Source organism: Crocodylus porosus, unplaced genomic scaffold, assembly GCF_001723895.1.
Source record: "Crocodylus porosus isolate Cpor-Errol unplaced genomic scaffold, CroPor_comp1, whole genome shotgun sequence".
NCBI lineage: Eukaryota > Metazoa > Chordata > Crocodylia > Crocodylidae > Crocodylus > Crocodylus porosus.
The window spans coordinates 95,865,152-95,888,798 of NW_017728931.1; the positions used below are offsets into that span (position 1 = coordinate 95,865,152).

At 45.8% G+C, this 23,647-nt stretch overlaps 2 protein-coding genes across 3 annotated transcripts in view; one reads left to right on the forward strand and one right to left on the reverse strand.

Annotated features, from left to right (window-relative positions):
• Positions 1-9,079, reverse strand: part of DOCK4 (dedicator of cytokinesis 4) — a 405,358-nt gene extending 396,279 nt beyond the window's left edge. For both annotated transcript variants that reach the window (XM_019543391.1, XM_019543390.1), the window contains exon 1: positions 8,910-9,079. In XM_019543391.1, coding sequence (XP_019398936.1) covers positions 8,910-8,946 — 37 coding nt within the window. In that variant the 5' untranslated portion in view covers positions 8,947-9,079. The remainder of the gene's footprint in view (positions 1-8,909) is intronic.
• Positions 9,080-9,324: 245 nt separating this feature from the next.
• Positions 9,325-23,647, forward strand: part of ZNF277 (zinc finger protein 277) — an 86,852-nt gene continuing 72,529 nt past the window's right edge. The window contains exon 1 of the mRNA XM_019543392.1: positions 9,325-9,398. Within this exon, the coding sequence (XP_019398937.1) occupies positions 9,356-9,398 (43 nt within the window). The 5' untranslated portion in view covers positions 9,325-9,355. The remainder of the gene's footprint in view (positions 9,399-23,647) is intronic.

A 23,647-nucleotide genomic window follows, 5' to 3' on the forward strand; every position in this document is an offset into this window, starting at 1 on the left:
GGGGGGGCATGCACAGGGTGACCAGATCCAGCACATGGGGATGTACCAGATTGTACTCATGGACCAACCCTGTGCACAAACTCCATGCTGAAAGCAACCCACAAACCAGCCTGAATGTGGCATCCAGCCCACCTGGTAGAAAAGTTTGAATACCACTAAAATAATGCATCAAAGCACAAAGTAGATTTTCCTTATTTGCTTTCAGTTATAATAGCTTTCACTGTTATCTATGGGAAAATAGGTAAATTTTTTCAGACAGAATCACGATATCTATGCTACATCCCTTAAGAGAGAAACATCCAGTTAGCCTCAGCAGTTATTTTTCCTGACCCTGCCCAGGTGCTTTATAGCAATGTTAGGGGTTTCTTCAAGAACACAACTGTGCCTCTGTTCCCAGAAAAGGAGCGATCATCTCCCTATATAAATCAACGTAAGGTTGGCTTTTTAGGAGGGAAGGGAGCTGTACTCCTGAGGAAGGCAAGGGAAAGAAAAACATTCATAAATTGCAAGATTCTGATAATTTCTTTCCTTGTCCTTAATACAGGTCACTTTGCAGACTGCTGTACTCGCAGCTCCAATATAGTTACTTCTGCATGCTCCAGAAGATGTTAAGATCAGCATTATCTTCAAATTAGGGGTTCTGAGTGGCCAAGACTAACAATGTTCAGTCGACTCCTTTTACTAAAGAATTGTAAACATATATTATGGAAAAACACCATTTTCAGCCATCTCCAAACTGTTCATCACCTTCCATCTCTTTCACTGTGTATATTATTTAGGAAGTGTTTCAGATCTCTAAAGTTCCAAAAGTGGTGTCCAATCAGCCTGGCCCTCCTTTAAAACTCTCTCTCCCTTTCTTGCCATTCAGATGTCTTTCAGTTGTTCAACTGGAAAACACAGATGCTTGGAAAAACTAATGCTGCTCTACCAAGAGACGCTCTAGAGCAAGATGGTTCCAAGTTGTTTTGTTTGTTTGTTTTTAATGCGACTGAGGGAATCAAACAGAATTCAAACCAAGGGAACCTCAATGTTAAAACTAGAAAAGCATATACTGATTTCTATGTTTGTATTCTGTAGCTGTCACAAATAATAAAATGTACAACATATGAAACCCAAAGACAAGATTTATCTGGAAAATGGATATCCTCCAGAACATGAAGATTAACTGAATCATAAGATAATATAAGAGCCTCCCAGTTCAACCCTTTTATACAGAAGAGTCCAGAGTAAACAGGCAAATCTTGTAGCAAACACAGCAAGTCATTAAGGCTAGGGTCAGGCATTCAAAAAGCTTGCGCCTGAATTGATTCAATCACTCCAGTTTAGTCTAACCTGGCTAGGCAAAACCAGTTTGTAACCATAAAGACAAACCCTCTAGATTGAAAAAATGCAGGCACATGCCTGCAGTGGCTCAAGCTAGAAGCCAAGGGGTGCTAAAGCAGCCCTTCCTCCCCCTCCACAATGCTGAGGGCTGACGGGGGCGTGGCCATACCCCAGCAGGATGCTCTGATTAGGGAGTGGTTTGCCCCACTCCTCACCAGCCCAGCAGGGAATTGATAACACAGTGTTTATCACCCCATTATGAAAACAACAGAAGGACATTACCAGCTATCAGTTGATTCTGCCTTTGTCCCTTCTGCCACAGCACAGACACATAGCCAGCATGTGGTATGCTAACTAATGCTAAGAGGGTGTCTGTGTAAGGCAACAGGGACAGGGACTAATCCCTGCTTTGCAGCAAGTGGGGTGGGGAAGAGTGGAACAGGTAGAAGCCAGGTAGATGCTTGCAATCTCTGCCAAGCTCCAGCCAGGGAGCAGAGGGAAAGGGCCAGCTCTGGTATGGAGCAGAGCACCCCACCCAGCCCAAAGAGCATATCAGGATGCTGGGAGAGTATGGTTTAACTTAAGCCAGCAAGGGGTCTGGGCCAGACATTGCATAAACTGGTTTGAGCCAAATCAGTGAAGTCTGATACTACATTCAACCAGGTTCATCTCAATAGTTTGCCATTTTCAAACTGGTTTATGTGCACTGTTATGGGTTTAAACCAGTTTATGATCACTTAAACTGGTCTATGTGTAATGTCTGCCCCTAGCCCACAAGAAGCTAAAACTATCTTGCCACCTGAGTGCACCAATCTAAGGACTGTGAAGTCATGTGCCCCAAATGACAGTGACCATCAGCCTGCTCTCTCCAGAATTTTCCTTAAAATAGCCAAGACACAAGTCCCAAATGGCTTTACAGACTTTAACCAACACACTGAATTAGAAGTGAACTGGAGGCAAGTGCAGCCTCTGGAGCACAAGATACTCGTGCTCTGTCCATGAGATACCCAACAAGTAGGGTAGTTACATATTCAGCACTAATGTTAAAGTGTGGGCTTTACAGTAGTGCAGATGCTGAAGTGCATCTTACAGTGTAATTCACTCTTAAAGAGACAGACATAGGGATAGCCTTAGTTTGAGGCACCCACTAAGGAAGATCACAAAGTCCAACTGAGGAAAGGGGGATGGAAAATGTTACTGTAACTACAACTGCTATTTGAATATCTAGCAGCAGTCAAGGATTCCACTGGCCTCTAGGTAAACTTTAACAACCAGAAAGATAGATATAGCCCTCATCTTTTACCTTTTTCCTTGAATTATTTAACCAGCATTATATCCCTTGTATTTCAATTAAGCTTCAACCATCTAATTTCTATCTAATTACTGAGGAAGCCGAGTTGTGGTACAATCGCAGCAGAACAAGAGACAGAACGCTGAATCCTCAGCATGCTGCTCACACTTCCACTGCAGTCTTGTAATCTCCCCAAGCAGCTTCACATACAAAGTGAACAGGGAAGATGACAGAAGTAAAGTCTTAAATAAGCCACATGAGAGCCTTTAAGGTTTATGAGCTATCACTGAATAGTATCCTCTGGGTTGCCTTCAGGAGAATAAAAGGGAGGCACTGAAGACAACTTCATCTCTCCATCTCAGGAGCTTTGGACACAGTGAAACCTTGTAAAGAAAGCCACCAAAGGCTAGTGGGCAATTTAAAAAATAGCATAAACACCTGGACAGAGATTTTCAAAGGTGGCTTTGGTAATTTAGCTGCACAACTCATCTGGCATAAATACCAATCTTATGGCCAAGTAGCCTACCTATGCTTTTCAAATCTCAACCCTAAGTTTGAACCTACATCAAAATAAGAGAGCTGGTGACTTATTTTTAATTAGAAAAGAATTATCCAAGTTGAGATTATTTTAAAACAATTTAACACACTGAAGGTTAAACTGTGGTAGAGTTTAAAACAGTATTTGTGCTGGCTGACTACCCTTACTGGGCAGTAAGTCGGTACACATTTTTTACATGAAAAACAAATTAAGTGACATTACCATGAGAAAAAAGTTGTAAACTGTATTTAATTATGGACATATGGCATTTGTTGAAAAAAATCTCCTTTCAGGAATGAGAAATCCTTATCATGGCTTTTTTTTTTTTTTAAAGTTCTTATATGTTATTTTCAATAGTAGCTCTCCTTCCATCTATACAAGTATGAGAGAATTACTGACAAGTGACATTAGCGCAAAACTGACTAGAAGGGACTTCCAGTGTAATAGTCCTGCACAGTGCCATCTCAGGCAACCACATCACATAAACCATTTAATAAATTTATCAACGTCCACTTTTTTTTTTTTGCCCCCACCACTCCAACTGGAAATCTATTTCAGAACCTCACTGCTGTGATGGTTATAATCCCCTTTGTAATTTCAAGCCTAAATGTATTCCTCAGTAGTCAATACTCCTTTGTTTTTGTGAAAATATTACTCTTTACTTTAAATACCGCTCTTCCCAATATGGTAGATTATAGATGGCAATTTGTTTTTCTGGATTAAATTAGTTTAACTCTTTTAAGGGTACAAGAGAGATAGTTAGCCACTTTAGTCTGAAGCCAGGCAGAGGGTAAGTAGAGATGCATCTTAGAGACTAAACTAATCAGAATCACATAAGCTTTTGTGCGGAAGAGTGCCTTCAGCACATGCTCACAGAAGTTTTTGCATCTCGGATTCAGTTAAGTTTCTGAGTTGTATCTCTAGTCTCTCCTAAGAGCAGGTCTACACCTTAAAAGATTCCCTTGTAGTATGGAGATACCCAAGTCAGCTGGTTTAAAGCCAGCTGTAGTATTTTAGTTGGAACAGTGTAGAACTCAGTGGTACTAATTTATCCTACTTCTCACATCCTTGGTGTTTCATTGTCAATGTGCAATCTATTTTTCCCCCATCTGCTGAATTCCCAGCTCACACCAAAAAGTAATTCAACCCTCCAGTTCCTCTCCCTGTAAAATGGAGACAACCATGGGCAGATCCAGGATTAAGAAAAAGGAGTGAGGTAGATGCCACCTGTGCTGCCCTTCAGACCATGGGATGGGGTAATGCACAGCTGCAGCCCACAGGAGCTGGGCAGGGAATGGGGAAAGAGGGACACACCTGCTCCTGCTGCTGTCCCCTGCTGAGCACAGCAGAGATGCTCCTCACAGCCCACGGCTGGAGCAGGGCAGAAGTGGCTCTGGGGTTCTCCTTGCCTGTGTCAGCAAAGATAGCAGCAGCATCTGGTAAAGTCTCCCTTCCTGTACCTGGTCCCTGCTTGGCATCTTCATATCCCTTGCCAGCACAGGGGCTCCAGTTGCATGGGCTGCCAGGTTTGTAAGAGGACAGCAGCAATGGCAGGCAGGTTGCCTCTTCCTCCCATCCTAACCCACAAGGAGCAGAGGCAGGAAGAGGGAACCTGCCTGCAGCTGTACTGTCCTCTGCTAAGCCACACAGCCAAAGGAGTAGCTTCCCACAGTTAGTGTATCTAGGATGACAGGGAAAATTGGGAAGGGGGAAGGAAGGTGGGGGTTGAGATTTGTATTCCTGCATTCCCAGTGATGCCCAGCACCCTGCTCAGACACTGTCCACAGCTGAAGCCACTGGGAGTAGGTACAGGAAGCAGGGGGACCTGGCCACCATTGCCACTGTCCCCAGCTGACCCAGGGATGGGCAATGTCACACAGTCACTCTTACCCCACTCTGGGAAGGTACTACATGGGGGGCTGGGCTCCACTGCCAACAGTGGCAGCAGAAGCGGGCAGGTTCCCTCATTTATGCATCTGCTCTCTGACTGTTCTCCCCAGGTGTCCCTCACCAGCCGGGGGAATCCAGCAGCACCTTGTCCCAACACCACCCACCCCAATCTGAGTACGATTCCTTGCCCAGCGTCTCAGGGAACCAGACCCACCAGCACATCAGTTACACAATTAAAGAGGGGTGCAACTGCACTAATATCCACCTGTGGGTTTGCCCCCACCCCTCCCCCATCCCATCCTATCCTCCCTCTGTCCTTATCCCTGGTGTTTAAATTACGACATTTAAATTATTTAGTACCCCTGCAAGTCCATTCATAGCATCTTAAGTCACCTGTAGCCTACAAAAGCTTACACCTTTAAAGGTGCTGCCACTGGGGATAGTAAATTTATCATATAGACATAGCCTATAAATGCCTAGCACTTATTTTAACTTACGTTAGTCATATAAATCAAACTGGTGGATCATGCCAGGTTGAATGACTCAATGTCTGGAAAATTATACGCTCTGCTCAACTACTCTTAAACATTTTGCCTAATTCTTTTCCCCCCAAAATACAACACCCTTACAGTTGTCCAGGCTAACCTGGGTCCTCTGTGAACAGATGAACTTAAGCCAACTACATTCCAGAATGAGTAAACCTATTCTTACAGTCACAGGGTAAATGACACTAACAAAGTCGATGACTTGGTATCGCACGGTATGTTGAACTGGTGAAAAAAAATAAATGAACCTGTTTATTTTCTCTGCATGGAGAAGGTACAGAATAAGCAGTTACTCCTGCAGTTTCTCTATTACAGTTACATTCTCAGATTTTCACCAACCCATAAAAAACAGCTTTAAAAGCTGTGCCTGTTTCCTGTCTATTGTGCGAGAAGTATCCATAGCTATACCATATTATCCAAACCATTTCTTGGAATGAGTCATTTATATGACTAGACAGGATTAGAAGGTGCAAACGCAGGGAAATCCTATGGGATCCAACTCCATTTGTGATCTGTACAATATGCCATTTTCAAAATATACTCAATAAGACTCAGAGGCTGCACACCTCGCTCCCAAATCCTCTGCAGTGGGCTTTAAACACCCCTTGTTACTGGATAGTAGATCTTTTATTCAATACTGTTATTAGTTGGACACAGCAACGTAACATACACTACAAGAGTGTTTTCCTACCAACTGCTTGCAAAACAAAAGGAAAGCAAAATGATTCACAAAGGAAAATTATGCTGCCTTCCACAGAATCCTTAAAGACAGCACTATTTCAGATCTCATATGAAGACAGAACATGCCTTCACATGAAAAACATAAAACTGTCCCAAAAAAAACTTACAGTACTCTCTAAGGAAACTTCCAACTCAGAAACAATATATATTTACAAGCCTACAGATAAAAAACCTTGATGCAAAAGTTCTGTCACTCATCATGGAAATTCTCATAACCCCCAGAGTATGCAATATCATGCATACTTGGCTCAGCTATTATTTGAGCCAAGAACAACGCAACCTGTTCAGTGAAAAGGAATTAAATTCACCATGGCTGTCAGAGACAGGTGTCATAAACAGGCAAAAAAAGGTGAAAAGTGCTACTCATGTATGAAATACTCTACATAGTGACAGGCTCCCAGGCTGTGTATACGAGTAACTGCCACCTGGTTACCAGCAGCCTTTCAGTGCAACCAGGTGGCTGTTGCTTGGTTATTCATCCATTTTGGCATGCCAGAGTGAAAATGTGTATCACACAGCATGCGCTGCAAAATTCAGATTGAAAATGCAGATGAGGTCTGATGTGGATGTAAGCCCTGGGTTCTCATACAACAGATAAATATGCTTGGTACAACTGATTATTTTGGTACTAACCCATGAGAGACAAAGGAATTCTCATGAGGATTTTAAAATACACCCATTTTACTAGTGCAGTTTTACACGTCATAACAACAGAAAAACTGCTCAGAAAAAAAAAACAATGTCCACTACTAGAAAGAGAGTACCTCAAATGCAAAATACTGTCATTTTAAAATCAATAAAGTCCTCTTCCTCTGAAGTTTCAAGAAATGCATATAGCACATAGCTACACACACAAACCCATTTATGCTGCAATTCCAAATTAGGAATGAAAATTTGGCTCAGAGGACTCCTCTTGCAGGCATAACAGTATATTGTACAAAACTGTTTCTGAGGCTAGTGAAATGATTTTTGGATTCATATTTCAAGAGCAGCAATGTTGTCCCCAGATGATGGGTTCATATGTACTAAACTATTACAGTTGCTTTTTTTGGTATTTTGGATGGCCTTTTGGAACCTAGTCAAAAAAATCTATAGAACTAACATGAACAACAGCATGCATTCACCAATACACACACATCCACGCAGATGGAAAGGAGAGAAGGATGTTTGCAGTTATTCATAATTTTCTTCAGTTAATCCAATGAAAACCCTCTCATTAAGATGGCAATAGTTCTTCTCCAGCAGTCATAAGATTTCTGCAACACAAGCATTCACGAGTAGGTACTGTTGGTACCGAGAACTGGGAAAGAATTCATGGTTAGTACCGAGCTTTCTAAGTACTAAACACAGAACATTTTAACTGAAGGACACTATTCAGTTATTCAGCATCCATGAGCTAATTATTCAAACAAGAGGGTGGTGTTTAGATTTTTGTTTTCTGGGGTCTTGAGGGTTCTGTTCTGGTCAAACAATGATGCTCTGGCTCTTAGGTTGTAAATAACAAAAAGATCGGATTCAGCTGTGAAATATCCTGCTTCACAGAAAAGGAAATGTGCTGCAGCCTGAAATACTGGACTGGTAATATTCTGCATGCCATTCCATGAAATCCCAGAGGGGTTTTTAAAGCCTCTGCCCATCATGGTAGAGAAAGGCAGAAGGGAGGACTAATCAATATCTAACAACCCAGCTGTGACCTGGCACAGAAAGGAGGAAAAGAAATAAATAACTAAATCCCAAGGAGAGTGCCTATAATGTAACACTAAGAAGAGGGAAGCATCTGGGAACAACCACGCATGGGTCGCCTCTCTGCTTTTGTGCCAACTGCTCCTGAGAGTGGGACGGCACCAGCACAAAGAGAAGTCCTGGCACCCCTCAGGGATGTCCCCGCTCTCTCCCGCAGGCACACACTCTCTCTCTCGCTCTCTCAGACGCGCACACTCTGTCTCACGGACACACACACACATATATATAACACACACGCGTGCACACACGCTCTGCCTGACACACTTACCCCCCCCCGGATTAGCAGAGCAGGGCCGCGACGCGTGTCCTCCAGCGGCGGCTATTGTCATCGCGACACACACACACACACTTTCAAACGAGCGGCGGCTGTGGCCGACCCCGAGGGTCCCCCCGGCCCCACGAGCCGCAGCCCTGGCGCGGGCGGAGCTGTGCGAGCTCCAGGCGGGGACAGCGCCCCCCCCCCTCCCGCCAGTGACACTTTGCTCCGCCGGTACCGGCCCCCGCTCGTCCTCCGCCCCACCCGGTGCCGGTGCCGGTGCCGCTGCCAGAGCGGGGCGGGGCGGCCGCCTGTCAGCGTCGCGCGAAAGCCGCCCGGGCGGCAGGAGAAGCTCCAAGTTTTGAAGGGAGCGCGGGGGGGAGGGGGCGCAGACTGCCCCCCCCGTCCTTTGTTGTCCGGCTCCGCCGCGCCGAGCGGGACCCCGCGGCCAAGGCTCCACGGAGCTGGGGCCCCGGTGGGGCCCCGCAACTGCAGAGACGCCCAGCTCGGGAGGGGGTGGGAAGTGCCCCCTGTCACCTGCGACGCCCGAGCGGGCGGGCGCAGGGGGGACGCGGCACTCACCCACGCCGAACTTCTCGTGTTCCGTCGGGATCCACATGCTCGCAGTGCGTCGCCGCCCGCGCCACTGCTGGTGCTGGCGCCGCTGCCGCCGCCGCGCTAGGGCTCAGCCGCGCTCCGGGGGCTCCGGCGGAGCAGTAGCAGGAGCTGGAGCAGAAGCAGGAGCAGGAGCAGTCATTGTTCTGACTGACTGAGCCCAGCTCGCGCTCGGGCCGCTCGTAGCCCCGCCCCGCCCCGCCCCCCGCGCAGTGTGGCCCGCCGGGAAACCGAGTCCGGCTGCTGAGCTCGGCTGACCGGAGAGGCCCCACCCCCTGCTGCTGAGTGACTGGCGCGCCCGCCAGTCCTGGCCCGGGACGCTTGCAGGAGGAAGGGGGCGGGGCCAGGTTGGCTTTTTCCCATTGGCCCGGGTGCTTGTTCCAGCAGTAGCGTCACTGTCCGAGCGCGACAGCATGGCAGCGCGGCTGGGAGTTGGAGCCGGTGCGGCGGGTGGAGGTGAGCGCGGGGCGCCCGCGGGGTCGGGCGGTTGCTTCCCGCTTCCGCGGCTCTCCCGGGGCGGGGGATGGGCAGTAGCGTAGAGGGCGCTTGTCCGCGGCCGCCGGGGGCGAGAGGAGGTGAAGGGCGCGGGCAAACGTGCCCCCTCGCTGGACAGGCCGAAGCGCAGGGAACCCGTGTCAGGCCAAGGCCCGTCCCGCGTGCCCCGGCCCAGGGAGAAACCGGTGCGCGAAGGGAGGGGAAGGGGGGACCCTTCAGGGACACTGTTGCTGCTTCGGAGGCAGGTGTGGGGAGGGAGAAGGCCCACGCGAGGATGAACCAGCAGGCTCAGCAGCAGGGGGTGGTTCCTGTCCCATGTGAGGATGGACTAGGTGAGCAGGGCAGTGAGGCCAGGCCTGCCCAGCCCAGCTCAGGATCCAGTCTGATCTGATCGCCTGCCCAGTCCGGCACGGCAGCAAAACCTATGACGGGGAGGCACAGACCCAGGAAGGGGAGGCTTGGAGTCGGACCTCCTGGTATCTGGCAGCTGGACACGGACATCTTATTTCTTGTTGGATCCTCCAGGCCTTTCGCTAGCCAAGCTGAGGTAAAAGTATTGGGCTGTCGTATATCTTCAGGGACTTCCATTTGAAGCCCCTTTGCGTGTCTCTTTGTGTGTCCCTGCATTTGTAGCTGCTGTACTCAGTCCTCTTTGGAGCCCCCAGGAAGCATCCCCTAAAGGCACTTCCGGGCTCCCGAGGTTGAAACCAAAATCCTGCCGATAACCCCAGGTAGGGTACTCTTCAGGTAGCCCCCCCAATGCAGAGACTGGTATGTCAGCGTCTACATAGCAGAAGAGTCTGTGTACACACATAGTGGAATCATTAGTAATGTAGATACAAATGCTGCTAGCAGTGACCTCGCTGACTCTGTTCTGTATTTAAAAAAGCAGTGGTGCCCAACCTTCTTGGATGGGCAGTCCATGGGCTGGATCCTTGCGGGGCTCCCAATTCGGCACCTGATACAGCTGCAGCAGGGTCCCATCTTGTTATACAGAAGGAACCAGCCTCTATCCAGCCATGGGGGAAGACATGTGGCCAGCCCTGATCCAACTGTGGTGGGGGAGAGTGGCCCAGACCCAGTCCAGACACAGGGGGCTTGGGAATTTAGCATTGAGGAGGGGTGTTGGTATTACTTGTTATGACTCTCCTGCTACCTAATTTTCCAACCCAGGGGGGAGCCCTGCGGCCAGCTGCCTTGGCTCTGCAGGCCACATTTGGCCTAAGGGCTGGAAGTTAAGCACCCTATATAGCATGGAAGACGTTAAAAGAGGGTCAAAGTAAGCTATTCTGTTCCCACCTGCAGAATGTACTAATCCCTGTTTGTTTCCCTAGCTGTCCGACTTAAAGGTGCCCTTACTAGACAACCTACCGTCTCATTTAACGGAAGTTAAAGCAGTACATCCCTCTCCTCAAGCATTCATATACATGCAGTTCAGCTATAACTGAGGTTTATAGCAGTATGGCTACTCTTAGACAGGAAGCTGTGCCTCTGTGGGACAACTTCATACTGGTATAATTGCATCCATGGAAGGGAAGTTTGGCCATATATAAGGGTCTGCGTAAATCATGGGGGTACTTACCAATTTTCGCAGGTTGATTGTGGCCTAAAGTTCTAATTCCACAGTTAGTTTGTGGCAGCCCTGCCCTTCTGCTGGTTGGTGGAGAGAACCTGCCCCTCGTGGCTGATTGGCAGAGAGGTGAAGCGGGGAAGGGATTATGGGGTGGCTGCCACCTTGCTTGCTGGTTGTTCTTCAGGTGACCCTGCCCTTGGCAATAATTGGCAGAGGGGGGAGGAGGTGGCCACCATCTTTTCTGCTGCCCTTCATGCCACCCTACCAGCTGATGCCTTCCCCTCCTGGCAGTGAGGACTACTGGCTCCCACTGGGGAGCCAGCATTTTAATTTTTTGTTGTTGTTGATTTCATGAACAGTCCCAGATTTTGCAGTTTCTTTGAAATCAACAAAACAGCGAATTAAGTAGGGCCCTAACAATATAGCAGTTCATGTTAAAATGGTATTGCTTGTTGATCAAAATAGTTTTATTGGTATGAACATTACATACACAGCAGGCTTAAAAAAGCAGATAAATCTCTAGCAATTGATAAACTAGTTTGAAGTTTTTTGGCAAGAAAAGGTATAAAGCCACTTATTCTCCCCTGCAGATTACATTTGTTTTTAAGTTTTCAAAGACCTGACCTAGATTTTTCCCCCCTATTATCCAGACTATATAGGCCCTTTGTTTTAGGGTCAAGTCAACCCTCCCCCCAGCCCTTTCAATGAGTTGTTGGATTTTTAACGTATCGATTCAGGATTTTAGTCCTTTCTTTGTATCGTCTTGGTGGCAAATCACTGAGAACCTCTGCCTTTAACATATGTACAAGGGGCACTGACTAAGACATCTTGAACTTGACAGTTTCCAGATAGTATCTAACACTCTTCTAACCCCTCCACATCTTGTTGAGCATGCTTTCTGCTGCATGACTTGGGCCTCCACCTGTCTCCTTTCTTGGGGTGTAATCATGCTGTTCACCCACTCTCAAGTGGGATCTTTTGGGTTAGTACAAACCCTGATTATCTCAGTAAGTTTGTTTTGAAAGGCAGAATGTGCCATTTTGTTTCCTTCTGGTGTAAAGATAACAATAATCTGTAAACACATGACCTTCATAAGGAGAGCATGTTAATTTAGAATTAGGTCACTAAAGTAAAACAGATCTTAAACTATAAACCAGTCTGTCCAGTGTTTACTGTTATCACAAACTCTCCATTTCTGCCTAGGCTCTTGTCTCTTTTCCACACCCTTTCTTCATTCTTCCTGCAGCTTTCTACTCCCAAACCCTTTTACTCTCTTTTCTTTACAAATTCTTCTTATCCTAATCTCACCTTGTTCATAAGAACTGCTTTCTTTTCTCTCTCCCGTCTGTTATTTTATTCTTGCATCTCTCCATCCCCTCAAATCTTTCCATCTATTCCTGGCTTTCCTTTCTCCTCCTTCCCTCACAATTTTTTTCCATCTTTCACTTTTCTGTACCAGATTACCTGTCACCACCTTCCTTTTTCTGGAGTGCTTAACTTCCTTGTCCTCACCCCCAGTCAAAAATATCTTCCCTTCTTTCTCCAAAATATATTCCTTATTCTATCCTTTTTCCCTCCCAAGTTCTGTATTTCTCTTCTCCAACTGTCTAAAGCTATCCAAGTTACATTCTTTCTTCTTGCCTTTACTTAAACCATCCGGGTCAAGAATCCCTCATCTCTCCTCTTTCCCTAGGTATGCCTTTCCAATATCACCATGTCTGGCTTTGCTGCCTCAAGATGTACTTTACTACAAGTCTTTTCCTTTTTTGTTTTGTGGTTTGTTTGTTTTTTTGCATCTCCCAGATTACAACTATGGATGCACCAATAAAGATTTTCTTGGCGGATACTGATAACTGATTTACTCATATTAAATTGATGGGGCGGGGAGTGGAAAGGAGCCATGGGAAGCTTGTCTAGGGGGTGTAGGGTGAGGGATGGCTCCCCATTTCTGCATGCATGCCCTGGGGAAGACATGGGGAGGGCCATGTGCCCTTCCCCCTCTTCCCCTCCTCCCCCCGCCCAGTTTGTGCATGGGGTGGGTGTGGGCTCGGGACTCTCTGCTCTGCTGTCTTTCCCTTGGGAGCCCCAGTCTGGCTATTTGCCCCTTACCTGCCCAGCAGAAGGGACAGCAAGTTGTGTCCTGCCAGGCAGGCAGGGAGCACGTGGCCACCGTGGGGCTTCCAGGGCAAAGGCAGCAGAAGAGAGAGCCCTGAGCCCACAGTGAGCAGCCAGCATCTGCCCTTGCCCCACCTGTCTCTGCTCCACTCAAAAGCATATCAGCACTTAAAAATTGTGGCAGCGGCGCTTAAACTAAAGCTCATTTGCTGTGGGCTCAGGACTTTGCCCTGCTGCCTTTGCCCCAGGACCCCCCACGCCAGCCACACACCTCTTGCTTGCCTGGCAGTGTGGAGCACAACTTGCTGCCCCCACCGCTGCCGGGCAGGCAGCAGGTATGCAGCTAACATGGGGCTCCCGAGACAAAGGCAGCAGAGTGGAGAGCCCCCAGCCCACAGTGAGCAGCCTGCATCTGCCCTGTGCACAAATCTGAGGTGCACGTGCCCCCACCATGCCTCTCAGAGGATGTGTGCAGTGGTGGGGAGCCACCTCCCCACCTTGGCCCCTGGACATGCCAACTGTGGCCCCATCCCACTCCCTGCCTCAGCCCTCATGCACTGCCCTGGCTGAGCAGCATGCCCCTTCTTGCCCCCACATCCCTTCCACTCCATAGATTTACCTGCAGGAAGCTGCTCTCCATGCTGCCTGGCTGTATTCCTGGCCATGGACATGCATGCAGCCATGCACATGAACATGGATCCGTCTGTGTCTCACTCCTGTAGCCCCAAGTGGGATTTCTTGCATGCTAGGATGATGCCTGCCTGCAAGGGGGAAACCCACTGTTTTCTGAGGCAACTCAGGCATCCGGGGGCCTCGGCCCTGTGGGGGAAAGGGAACCCAGGTGTCCAGGGTCCTGGCCAGAAGGTATAATTAACAGTTAAACATTAACAGCTACAGCGGCCAAAAAACCCAATAGCCATTAATATAAATTTCCCTTTTACCAGTGTCAATCCAATAGGCAACCAAGATATCTGTGCACCTCTAGTTACTACTGCCTTAGTGTTTTTTCCCTCTCCTTTATTCTTTATAGTGTACTTCTTAAAGTATGTAGCCTGGGGACTGAAAAGGCAATTAACTTACCTGAAGTTTGCACTCATCAGAACTTAATCAGTGCTCATTAAGCATACATCATTATCTGTACTCTGGCATTAGCTAGCCCCTGACTAGTTCCCCTCATTCTTAAGGCTTCTAGTATCAACCCTGATGATGGCCATTAGGAATTTTGAAAATATGAGGAGCTAATCAGGTTCAAGACTGTTAAAATCATAGCGTTGTTGGCAATATTAATTAAGAACATGGCACCATCAATGCTGTGGTATTAGCAGTCCCAAAACTGCTAGAATTCAGGTGGCTGTTTTGAGGCTGCTAATACCACAGCACATAGTGTTCTAATAGTCACAACTTCTAATAGTCATTGTGATAGTATTTTCTTTAGCTGCCAGTTTACCCATCAACATTGAGTTTCTGCAGCTCTGATGAATCTCCCAACAGAACAGCCAAAAGTATGAGTCTTATGTAAGATACCTAACTTTTGGGCATCCTGGAAATCTGCCCATCTGCTTTCAAGCAAGAACAGGGTGAGAAGTGAGGCTCAGTTCCTGTTAAACACTGGGAGGAAGAGGCCTGTAATAGTGCAAGGCTTCCCTGAAGTTATTTCCTGCTTGCTGAACTTGGTAGCTAAAGAGGTGATCAGAAATTCATGGTGGAGAGGGAAGAAGGAAAATAACCTCCGAGCACTGTGGCATTAAACAGCAACTTTAAAGTGGACATTGCCCCTTGCCCTTTCTTCCTACGTGCCCAAAGTTGGGAAGGGCAAAGAGGCTGCTATCCAGAGGCAGGCAATTATTTTGGGTGGAGGGCTGCTTACTGAGTTTTGGCAAGCCATTAAGGGCTGCATGACAAGCAGCCCAGGGCAGATAAATATTTATTTTCTAATTTCTGGGGGGTTCTGGCAGATAGAATGGCTTGCTCTCCGCAGGCTGCATTTTGCCCACCCCTGCTGCTGTCCAACTTCCCCATGTAGTATTAGAGAATTGTAGAGGAGGAGTGTGTCCTGAGTTGAATGCAGTGGGGTGTTCTGCCATCCTGTTATCTGTCAATATTACAACTTATTTCATGTTGGCTTTTCCAGGTCTTTAGCTAGCCAAGTTAAGGCAAAAAGTACAGGGTTGCCAAACATCTCCTGTGACTTTCATGTATTTGTAGCCACTTCACGTTTCCAGCAGGACTGTAGGGTTTACCCTACCATGCTTCCTTCTGGCCATCTGCAGCCACTGCAGCAGAGGGAGGTGTTGCTCTCTCTGCTGATTCTTTCACCCAGTCCTGGGTCTAACTCAACATTGAGCAGCTGGAAGGAGGCATTGGCAAATGTGACTGGTTTCTCCTAAGCCCTGCTGCCAACGGAAGTTAATGGCCCAGGGGATGAAGGGGTAGGGGGTGGGTGTCCATAAAAATTTTCTGGGCTGAGCAAGGTGGCTGAGGGGTAGGATCAGGCAGGCAGGGGCTGAAACAAGACATGGGGAAGCTGTTGCAGGCCTCTCTGCTCAGTTGCATTAGGTACCTCAGCCCTGTGGTGGTATCTTACCACTTTAAGGGGTTGAGCAGGCTGTGGAGCAGCCAGCAGGTGTGGTTAGACCCGATTAAGTGGTCACATGACCACAAGGGGGCCCCCAGATTGGATGAGGGTTGGACAGCTAGAGTATAAGCCCAGGCCCTAAGAGCAGAGCCAGCAGTTATATTTAGGGAGCCAGTGGAACAACATTGCACCACCTGAGGACAGTAGCTCCTGGAAAACCTGAAGGTCAGACTAGGAACTGTGGGGATGGAGGAAGTTCCTGTTGTCCTGGGCAAGACCTGAAACTGCACCCTGCTTGGGTTGGATGGTGTGGAGGGGCTGCCTGTGGCAGGGCAGTCTCCAGGAAATGTCACACCAGTGCCTTCCCAGTGAAAGGCAAGGATGCCAGAAAGCTTCAGCTCCTGTTGTCTTGTGGGTCACTCCTTGGGGTGGGGGGGGAGAAAGGCAAGCGGGGTGCACCTTAACAGAAAAGCACAGGGTCCTGGCCCATTGAGTGGGGCCTGAGATGAGGGCCAAGATTCACTGAGTGGGGCCTGAAGCCCAAAGGGATGTAAGGACCAGGAGCCCAGTGCAGGGGGTCACGTAGTGGCCCCAGTGAGGAGCTAGAGGCCAGGTTTGGCCTGGTGTGGGGCAGAAAGCCAGAGGCCATGTAGAGTAGGGACTGTGGGTGGCCTGAAGGACTGTGTGTAGGCCAGTGGGAGTGTGTGAGGGACGAAGCCCGTAGGGCCGGGGGGGACCTGAAGGGCTGTGCCAAGTAGGGTGCAATGAGTGAGGCCCAGGAGTGGGTGGAGTGATTGAAGCCCAGCAAAGGGAGTGTGTTAGAGGCCCAGCAAAGGGCAGAGTTTGTCCTGACAAGGGGCCGGAGTTGTAAGCAGTTTAGAAGCCATCTGTAAGGCGTGAGACAGTGTAGGGATGGTTCAGAGCCATGTATTTGGCCCAGTACAGCAGGGCCACAGTTGGGGCAGCCTGTAGCATTTAACAACCATTATGGTAACATCAGAGACATGGCAGACAAGGCAAGGTAGACTGCCCTAGACAAGTGGGCAGGTATGTGTTGTGACCAGCCTTGATTGCCCTGTCACAAACCCCCAGTGTGAAGCAGTACCCCTTGATCCCTCCTAACGCTCAATTCCCACTGCCTGTAATCAGCATGCCCCTCCACCCATGGCCCTTCCAGTTGTCATGCTCTTCTTCCTTCCCCCTGCTCCAATCCAGTCTTGCTGTCCAGCTTCTTTCTCACCCTTGTTGCATTATGTCAGGGGCTTGAAATGGCAAGAAAGAGATACTAGGGGAAAAATGGACAAGTTCTTACTGGTGATAAATATACATGGAGAACATGGCAGCAGCAATGACAGGTCTTCCTTCCAGCTCATGGTTGTCACCTGCCTTCTCTTACAACCCCTGAAGATGAGCACCAGGTCATCCACCAACAATGTGTCTAAGCCTCTATACCCAAAGTACTTCTATTGAAGTCTGGGCACATCACAGTTTATCCATAACCCTGGGAAAAACACACACAGGGCATTTATACACGTACCTTTCCATCCTGCAACACACTGGAGATCTAGCAGGTTGGAGCAGGCTCCATTAATTGAGTCTTCTCTGTATGCAAGCTGACATGCGCTGTGCTGCATTGCATGCAGTTGTATAAGCAGCGGAATGCACATTAGCACACAGAAAATGGCAGCAGTATGCTTTTGAACTAAAACACCTCCAATGTGTTTTAGTTTAAAAGCATGCCGCTGCCATTTTCTCAGCACTGATGCACATTTTGCCACTTATACAATTGCATGTGGCCAGCGCTGCAGCACAAAAATGTACAAATGCCCATTATCTACTCTAAATGCCATCATTGTTTTTTGAAGCCTCATTACTTATTGCATATGAGATCGGGAGTATCCAATATCCTTTTCATTCTCTGGGAATTTCTCATGTTTCTGTGCCTATATTGGTTAATTAAATGTGAAGGGTTTTGAAACCTTTGATTTCTACCCCGGTCCTGTGTCATCATCCTCATTTCCCCCCCCCCGCTCTTGGCCCTCAACTTCATGTATTGTTGAAAAGAGAACCAAATAGATCCCATTTAGACTTTATCAGATCCTAGAGAGGCACTTGTTTGGTACAGTACAATAATAGGGTAACAATTATAAATAGTAGTATTTGCTAGTCATTGCAGTCATAATAGGTTTACTAATTAACCCTTAAGCCTAGTACAGTCCTGTTAAAGTAATGTAATTACAGAAATGTACCTCTTAAAAAGATCACATTTCCTTTATATTGAACTTAAAGCTGCCTTTTATATTCTTTAATGAAGTTTTTAAATTAAGTACATTGACCCTTATTAAACTTACTTCCAATTTTCTATGCAGAAGAAATGGATTGGCTATATGATGTATTTTTCTGTATACACCTATGTCAAAAGAATAGCATTCTGTCACATAAATGTCTATTAAGATGAGAGTAAAAAAAGTAGTTTAGTCTTTACCCATGTGTCTGCTGAATAAGTGATAAGGGAGCATGTGAGACTATTTCAACAGACTATATAATTATTCTATTTTACTTTGTCGAACAGGTTTGCATGGTCTATGATTTCACCATAATTCTGCAGATAATTATATAATGTGAATATGTGTGTGCCATATCTGTTGTAATCGTATGCCTGTATAAAACAGTGGGAGGTCTCTTTACACCTCAGCATGAAGGCATAACAATCCCATTAACATTAGACATAGAGTATGTTGTGTTCAGTGAAAATGCCAATTAAGTCCAAGCATTTTGAAAGGAGTCTGAATTCAAAGAATAATGGGAGCAAGAGAAATAAAAATTAAATCCTTTGTTTTTTCTAAGTATGGTTTCTTATACCTGTCTGTGAAGATCTTTCATCTTCAGTTTTAGTCTGGATCAAATTATTTGTTCACTAGTGATTAAGATATTTCATGTCTGCACTAGCTAGGCCTTCCATTATCTGCCTTCCAGTATTATCTGAGCAGCAGTAAAAGCCTGTCTTGATATGTGGTCTTATGGTGTCTACTAAACTAGATCGATAATACCTACCTAGATGCATGCTGCTTAACCTACTCTCATTGTCTTCATAAACTGACAAGCCTGACATTTTTTTTTTTTAATAACCAAAACAACTTTAAAAAAAATAACTAAACCTTAACCTGTTGTGTTGTAGTGGACTACTTAAGGGTTTTGATTATTATTTTTTTTTTTAAGTGTAATACAGGTTTGAGGTTTTTTTTTGTTAGCTAGTCTTCTGAAAAATGCTTTGAACCATAACCCCTATTTAATGAATTTTGTTGTTGTAGAATTTCCCAGTCTATTGAATTAATCCCAAAAAGGTAAATCCTGTGGTATTTAAGGTATATAATAAAAGACCCCAGTATACAATCTGGAGCTCATACATTTCATGATCTGTTCATGATCTTTGAATGATAGCTAGTCTATAGAATGTGGAAGGAAAGAGGGAGTCATGTTGGGATGGAAAGTGTAGAAAGTTGAGAGTGGGCATGTCTGCATGTTCACTTTAATGCTTATTAGCCTATTTTAATGTACATTAAAACCATGATCTTTAGTTAATGTGCATTAAGGCAGGCCAATGAGCACTTTCCTAGTACCTCACAATGGAGGTACTAGATTTAATGTGCAGTAATGCACATGTAGATGTACCCAGTGTGAGGAAGTAGAGGATTTTTATCCACATAGAAGGCATTAAGTTGTTTAAAGGCTTACATCTGGAAAACTTTATTAGAGGTAAGATTCTACAGCTTTTTCTTCCCCTTCTGTCTCTCAGCTTTCCTTCATAACCTTTCATAGCCCCTTGTGTTCCCTTTTCCCTAATCAACTTGCCGCACATTCCAATTCAAGACCAGGTAACAAATGCCATACCCCAATACTGGCTTTGAGATTCCTGCTTCTCCACGTTCTCATTCATGATCTCACCTTTAGCTGAACCCAACAGTAGAACCTGGAATGATTAGATGGTCTGTTTGCAAGAATTTTGAAAATGGTTTTTAAATGTTACTTAGTGTATCTGTGGGAAACAGCATAAATGTGGAGTAGGGGAAGGTAACAGATAATGGTAGGAGGCAGTGGAAAAGATTGCATTCCAAGGTAGGCAGCTATGCTTTGCATGAGAGCTGGATCCACAAAGTGTCGCACTGAAGACAATGGGGCTCTGTGTAAATCGGTGGTCTCCAATCTTTTTAAGTAAGAGATCACCTTTGGCATTTTAAAAGCAACCTAAGGTTTACCTTGAGCCACCTCTACTACCCACCCCCCCACTCTGCCCAGCGGGTAAGTCTGTGGGGAGCAGCAGGTCGAGGCAGAAGGAGAAAAAGTTATTTGGGGGCGTGCCTCCCCAGCAAGTAAGTCCCACCTAGCTGGGGCCCCATTCAATTTACCTGCTCCTGGCTCTGTGCCACTGTCCCTCACCATGGGAGTCTCAATCTAGCCCCTACCCCTTCCCTTGCCCACAGACTGACCTGCTGGGCTGGGGCATGCACGTGCATGCACACGGGCACTCAGCCCCCTACCCCAGCCTCAGATCAACTTCAAGAGGCTCCAGGATCTACCGCAGGAGGCTCTGAGATCTACCGGTGGATTGAGATCCACTTGTGTAAAAGAATCAGTTTTGGTTGATGTTTGGATTGGCACCTCAAGTAATACTGTATTCATTTCGACCACTTGGGATGAAATATATAGTGCCGAGTAACAATAGCATATTATGGTCATAATAACTTGAATTTATTGATGTTTTCTGCAACATAATTCATAACGTGCAGGTTATCTTTCATTGCAAGGCCAAGCGAAGTTCTTGAAAGGTACCAAGATTCTAAAAGATGTTTTTTCCTGCAATAATGATAATAGAAAGGTAGACCTATACCAAATTTACGTAAGAATTTAAAACCCTCCCAAATAATGTACTGAGCTGTTTATGCAATATCATATCATGCTGGGAAACTTCTGACTTGTGACCTGATCAATTTATACCTTGAATTCTGAGAAATAAAATTTGTACTGTTGAATCCCAACAGTGCTTGCATCCATTAGTCCTCTGCACATCTTAACAGAAATTAAATAACTGAAAGCTATAGTTACATCTTAAATTATTAAGGTTTCATTAGTTTTACAAAACACACTACAGGATACTTCTTAGTACATTATGAAAGCTGAAATGTGCTTGTGAAGTAAATGGGTATACTACTGGATTTGTTCACTTTCTAGTTACAAAATGGGTTTTAGGTCATTAGCGTGTATGATAACAAGCCTTAGTTTTAACAATTGTCGGAACTAGAGGAAGTGCTATAGTTGCAGATTCCATGTATAATCACTAATACCATGCTGTGGTTTCTTAATTTTAATTCCCTCGATCGGCCTTTGTTCTACATTTGCCACCCCCTCCAGTCTTTTGATATAGTAGCTCCTTTTAATGAGAAATTACAGTACATGGGTTTTGTTGGTAGCTTAATGACTCCAGAACTCTCCGACGGATGCCATCTGTGCTTAGATTGTTTTGCAACTGCATTTCTTGAGCTGTTCTGTTACCTCATTCTTTCTTTTTCTAGCATTATATGACGTCAGCAAGACGGGGAAATATATCCTACCAGAAATGACTGCGTCCTTTATTTTTTCCAAGTCTTTATATAAAAATTGATTACTGATTTATAATTTCACAAAATGAATTTTAGAAGTACATTGCAGGGAACGAGACTACATTCATTTTCTTGCATGAGTGGTTCAGTCTGGAATACAGACAGTTTTTATATTGGCATACTATTACATTAATTTCTTACTAATCATGAATGCCTTTGTTTCAAAACACAGTAATTCTGGATATTCAGCCCATTATTTCAAAAAGATTTGTGATAGTAGTTTCTACTTAATTAGGAGACACGATTGGAAGCAATTAAAATGTTGGGTTTCATTCTTAAATTAGCTCCCTTGGTAAATTAGAGCAAAATTTAGGAAGTAAAAAAAATTATCAAAATTGCTGGAACTACACTATCTACTGTGTATATTTAATCAGAACATATCATAGTGTATAGGATTAATTAAATTCTCCATAAATTTCCCCTTTATCAGGGTAAAGTTCAAATGAAGGGTCTCCCTTGACTCCATTTTAAAACATACATAGTTTCATTGTTAGTAGGGTCAGAAAGGACCTAAGCAGATCATCTAGTCCGACCCCCTGCCATGGCAGGAAAGAGTATTGGGGTCAAATGACCCCAGCAAGGTGTTTGTCTAGCCTCCTCTTAAAGACCCCCAGGGTATGAGCCAGCACCACTTCACTTGGAAGTTGGTTCCAGATCCTAGCTGCCCTGACAGTGAAGTAGTGCCTCCTGATATCTAGTCTGAATTTACCCTCTGCCAGCTTGTGACCGTTATTCCTGGTCACTCCTGGTAGTGCTCGGGGGGAACAGGGAATCCCCCAATGCCTGCTGTTCCCCTCTGACTAGTTTGTAACAGGCCACTAGATCCCCCCTCAGCCTTCTCTTATGGAGGCTGAACAGGTTCAGGTCCCGTAGCCTGTCCTTGTAGGGCCTGCCCTGCTGCCCCCTGATCATGCGAGTGGCCCTCCTCTGGACCTTTTTCGTGTTGTCCACATCCCTCTTGAAGTGCGGCACCCAGAACTGGACGCAGTACTCCAGCTGCAGCCTGACCAGTGCTGCATAGAGGGGCATATCGCATCAGTACCATTTTCAAGGTTTTTTTAAATGTACTGGAATATCCTTTGCCTAGTTATGCTGCTTGCTCTCTTGATGTTCTGTCTGAATACACTTCTTTCATTTGCATGATCTTCCAATTATTTCAATCTGTGTCTGTCTAGTGTAGTTAGGAGCTCCAAGTTGAGGTCTCTCTTCTTAAAGCAAAACATAAACTGTTCTAAGATTCATTATTAAGAGGATTTTTCTCCCATTCTTCCTTATTCATCCCTCTGTAAGACCTTGCTTTTCTAAAGAAGCAGGAAGAACGCAGCCTTTTAGAGAGGCTTTAACTTTTTGGACCTTGTTTCACCTGCAGGCCAATGCAACTGTCTTCTGAATATCTAGACCTCAAGAAGCCTGAGGCCCTACTGTTTAAATACTGCTACGATACCTTTTAAAAATTTATATGAAAATTTGGGCAAGTGTCTGTGCCTGAACCTTGAAGAAGCATGGTTAGCCTCTTGTTTTTTGCTGGATTGGAAAGACTTAAGATAAGTTCTTACTGGTCTGAAGGTTGAACCAGGTGTTTACAGTTCATCTGAACGCTGACCTTTATGTCAAGCTTTTCGTTTTTAACCCAGAAGAGGAGAATGTTACAGTAGCTTGGGGGATTAAACTCTGATATAAAGACCACATTTGTAACAGGGAAAGGAGATCATAGACCACGTTCCCCTCTTGAACATGATTATATATCCCTCACACACTTGCAATGTGGTACATCCCTCCACACTCATGTTTTCATGCTTCTTGATTTCCTTCTCTGGTGCTGCTTCTGCTTTTTCCATTCGTTTTTGCTCCCCTGGACACTCCTCTTCTGGCTCTGGCTAGCAGTCCTGCTCTTAGAGGATCTCCGCTGTCATTTTTTCTTTTATGTAGTTGTAATGGTGGTGGTTCCTAGTAGAGATTGCTGGAGTGATTCCTTCTCATAACGCATCCAAGGTAGATAGTTAATACCATATAACCAACCCACTCTCTTTGCAGACCTTAAGGGTAAACTTAAAAGCCCCTCTCTTTTCCCTAAGAGTTGGACATGCCAGCGGTTCCAACTCAACAGGCCCTATGCAGTATGAGATCAGAAAGAAGAGTGAAGGGGCAGTTCAGATGTAGGAGGAAATGTGACAAATGCCTATCCACCTTAGTGAGAGTTCATAGCCTGGGCTGAATACTAATATGACCCCTTTATGGTCTCAAGGGAAGAACACACAAGACTCCTTCTCTCTGCACTAGGGTAGTGGAG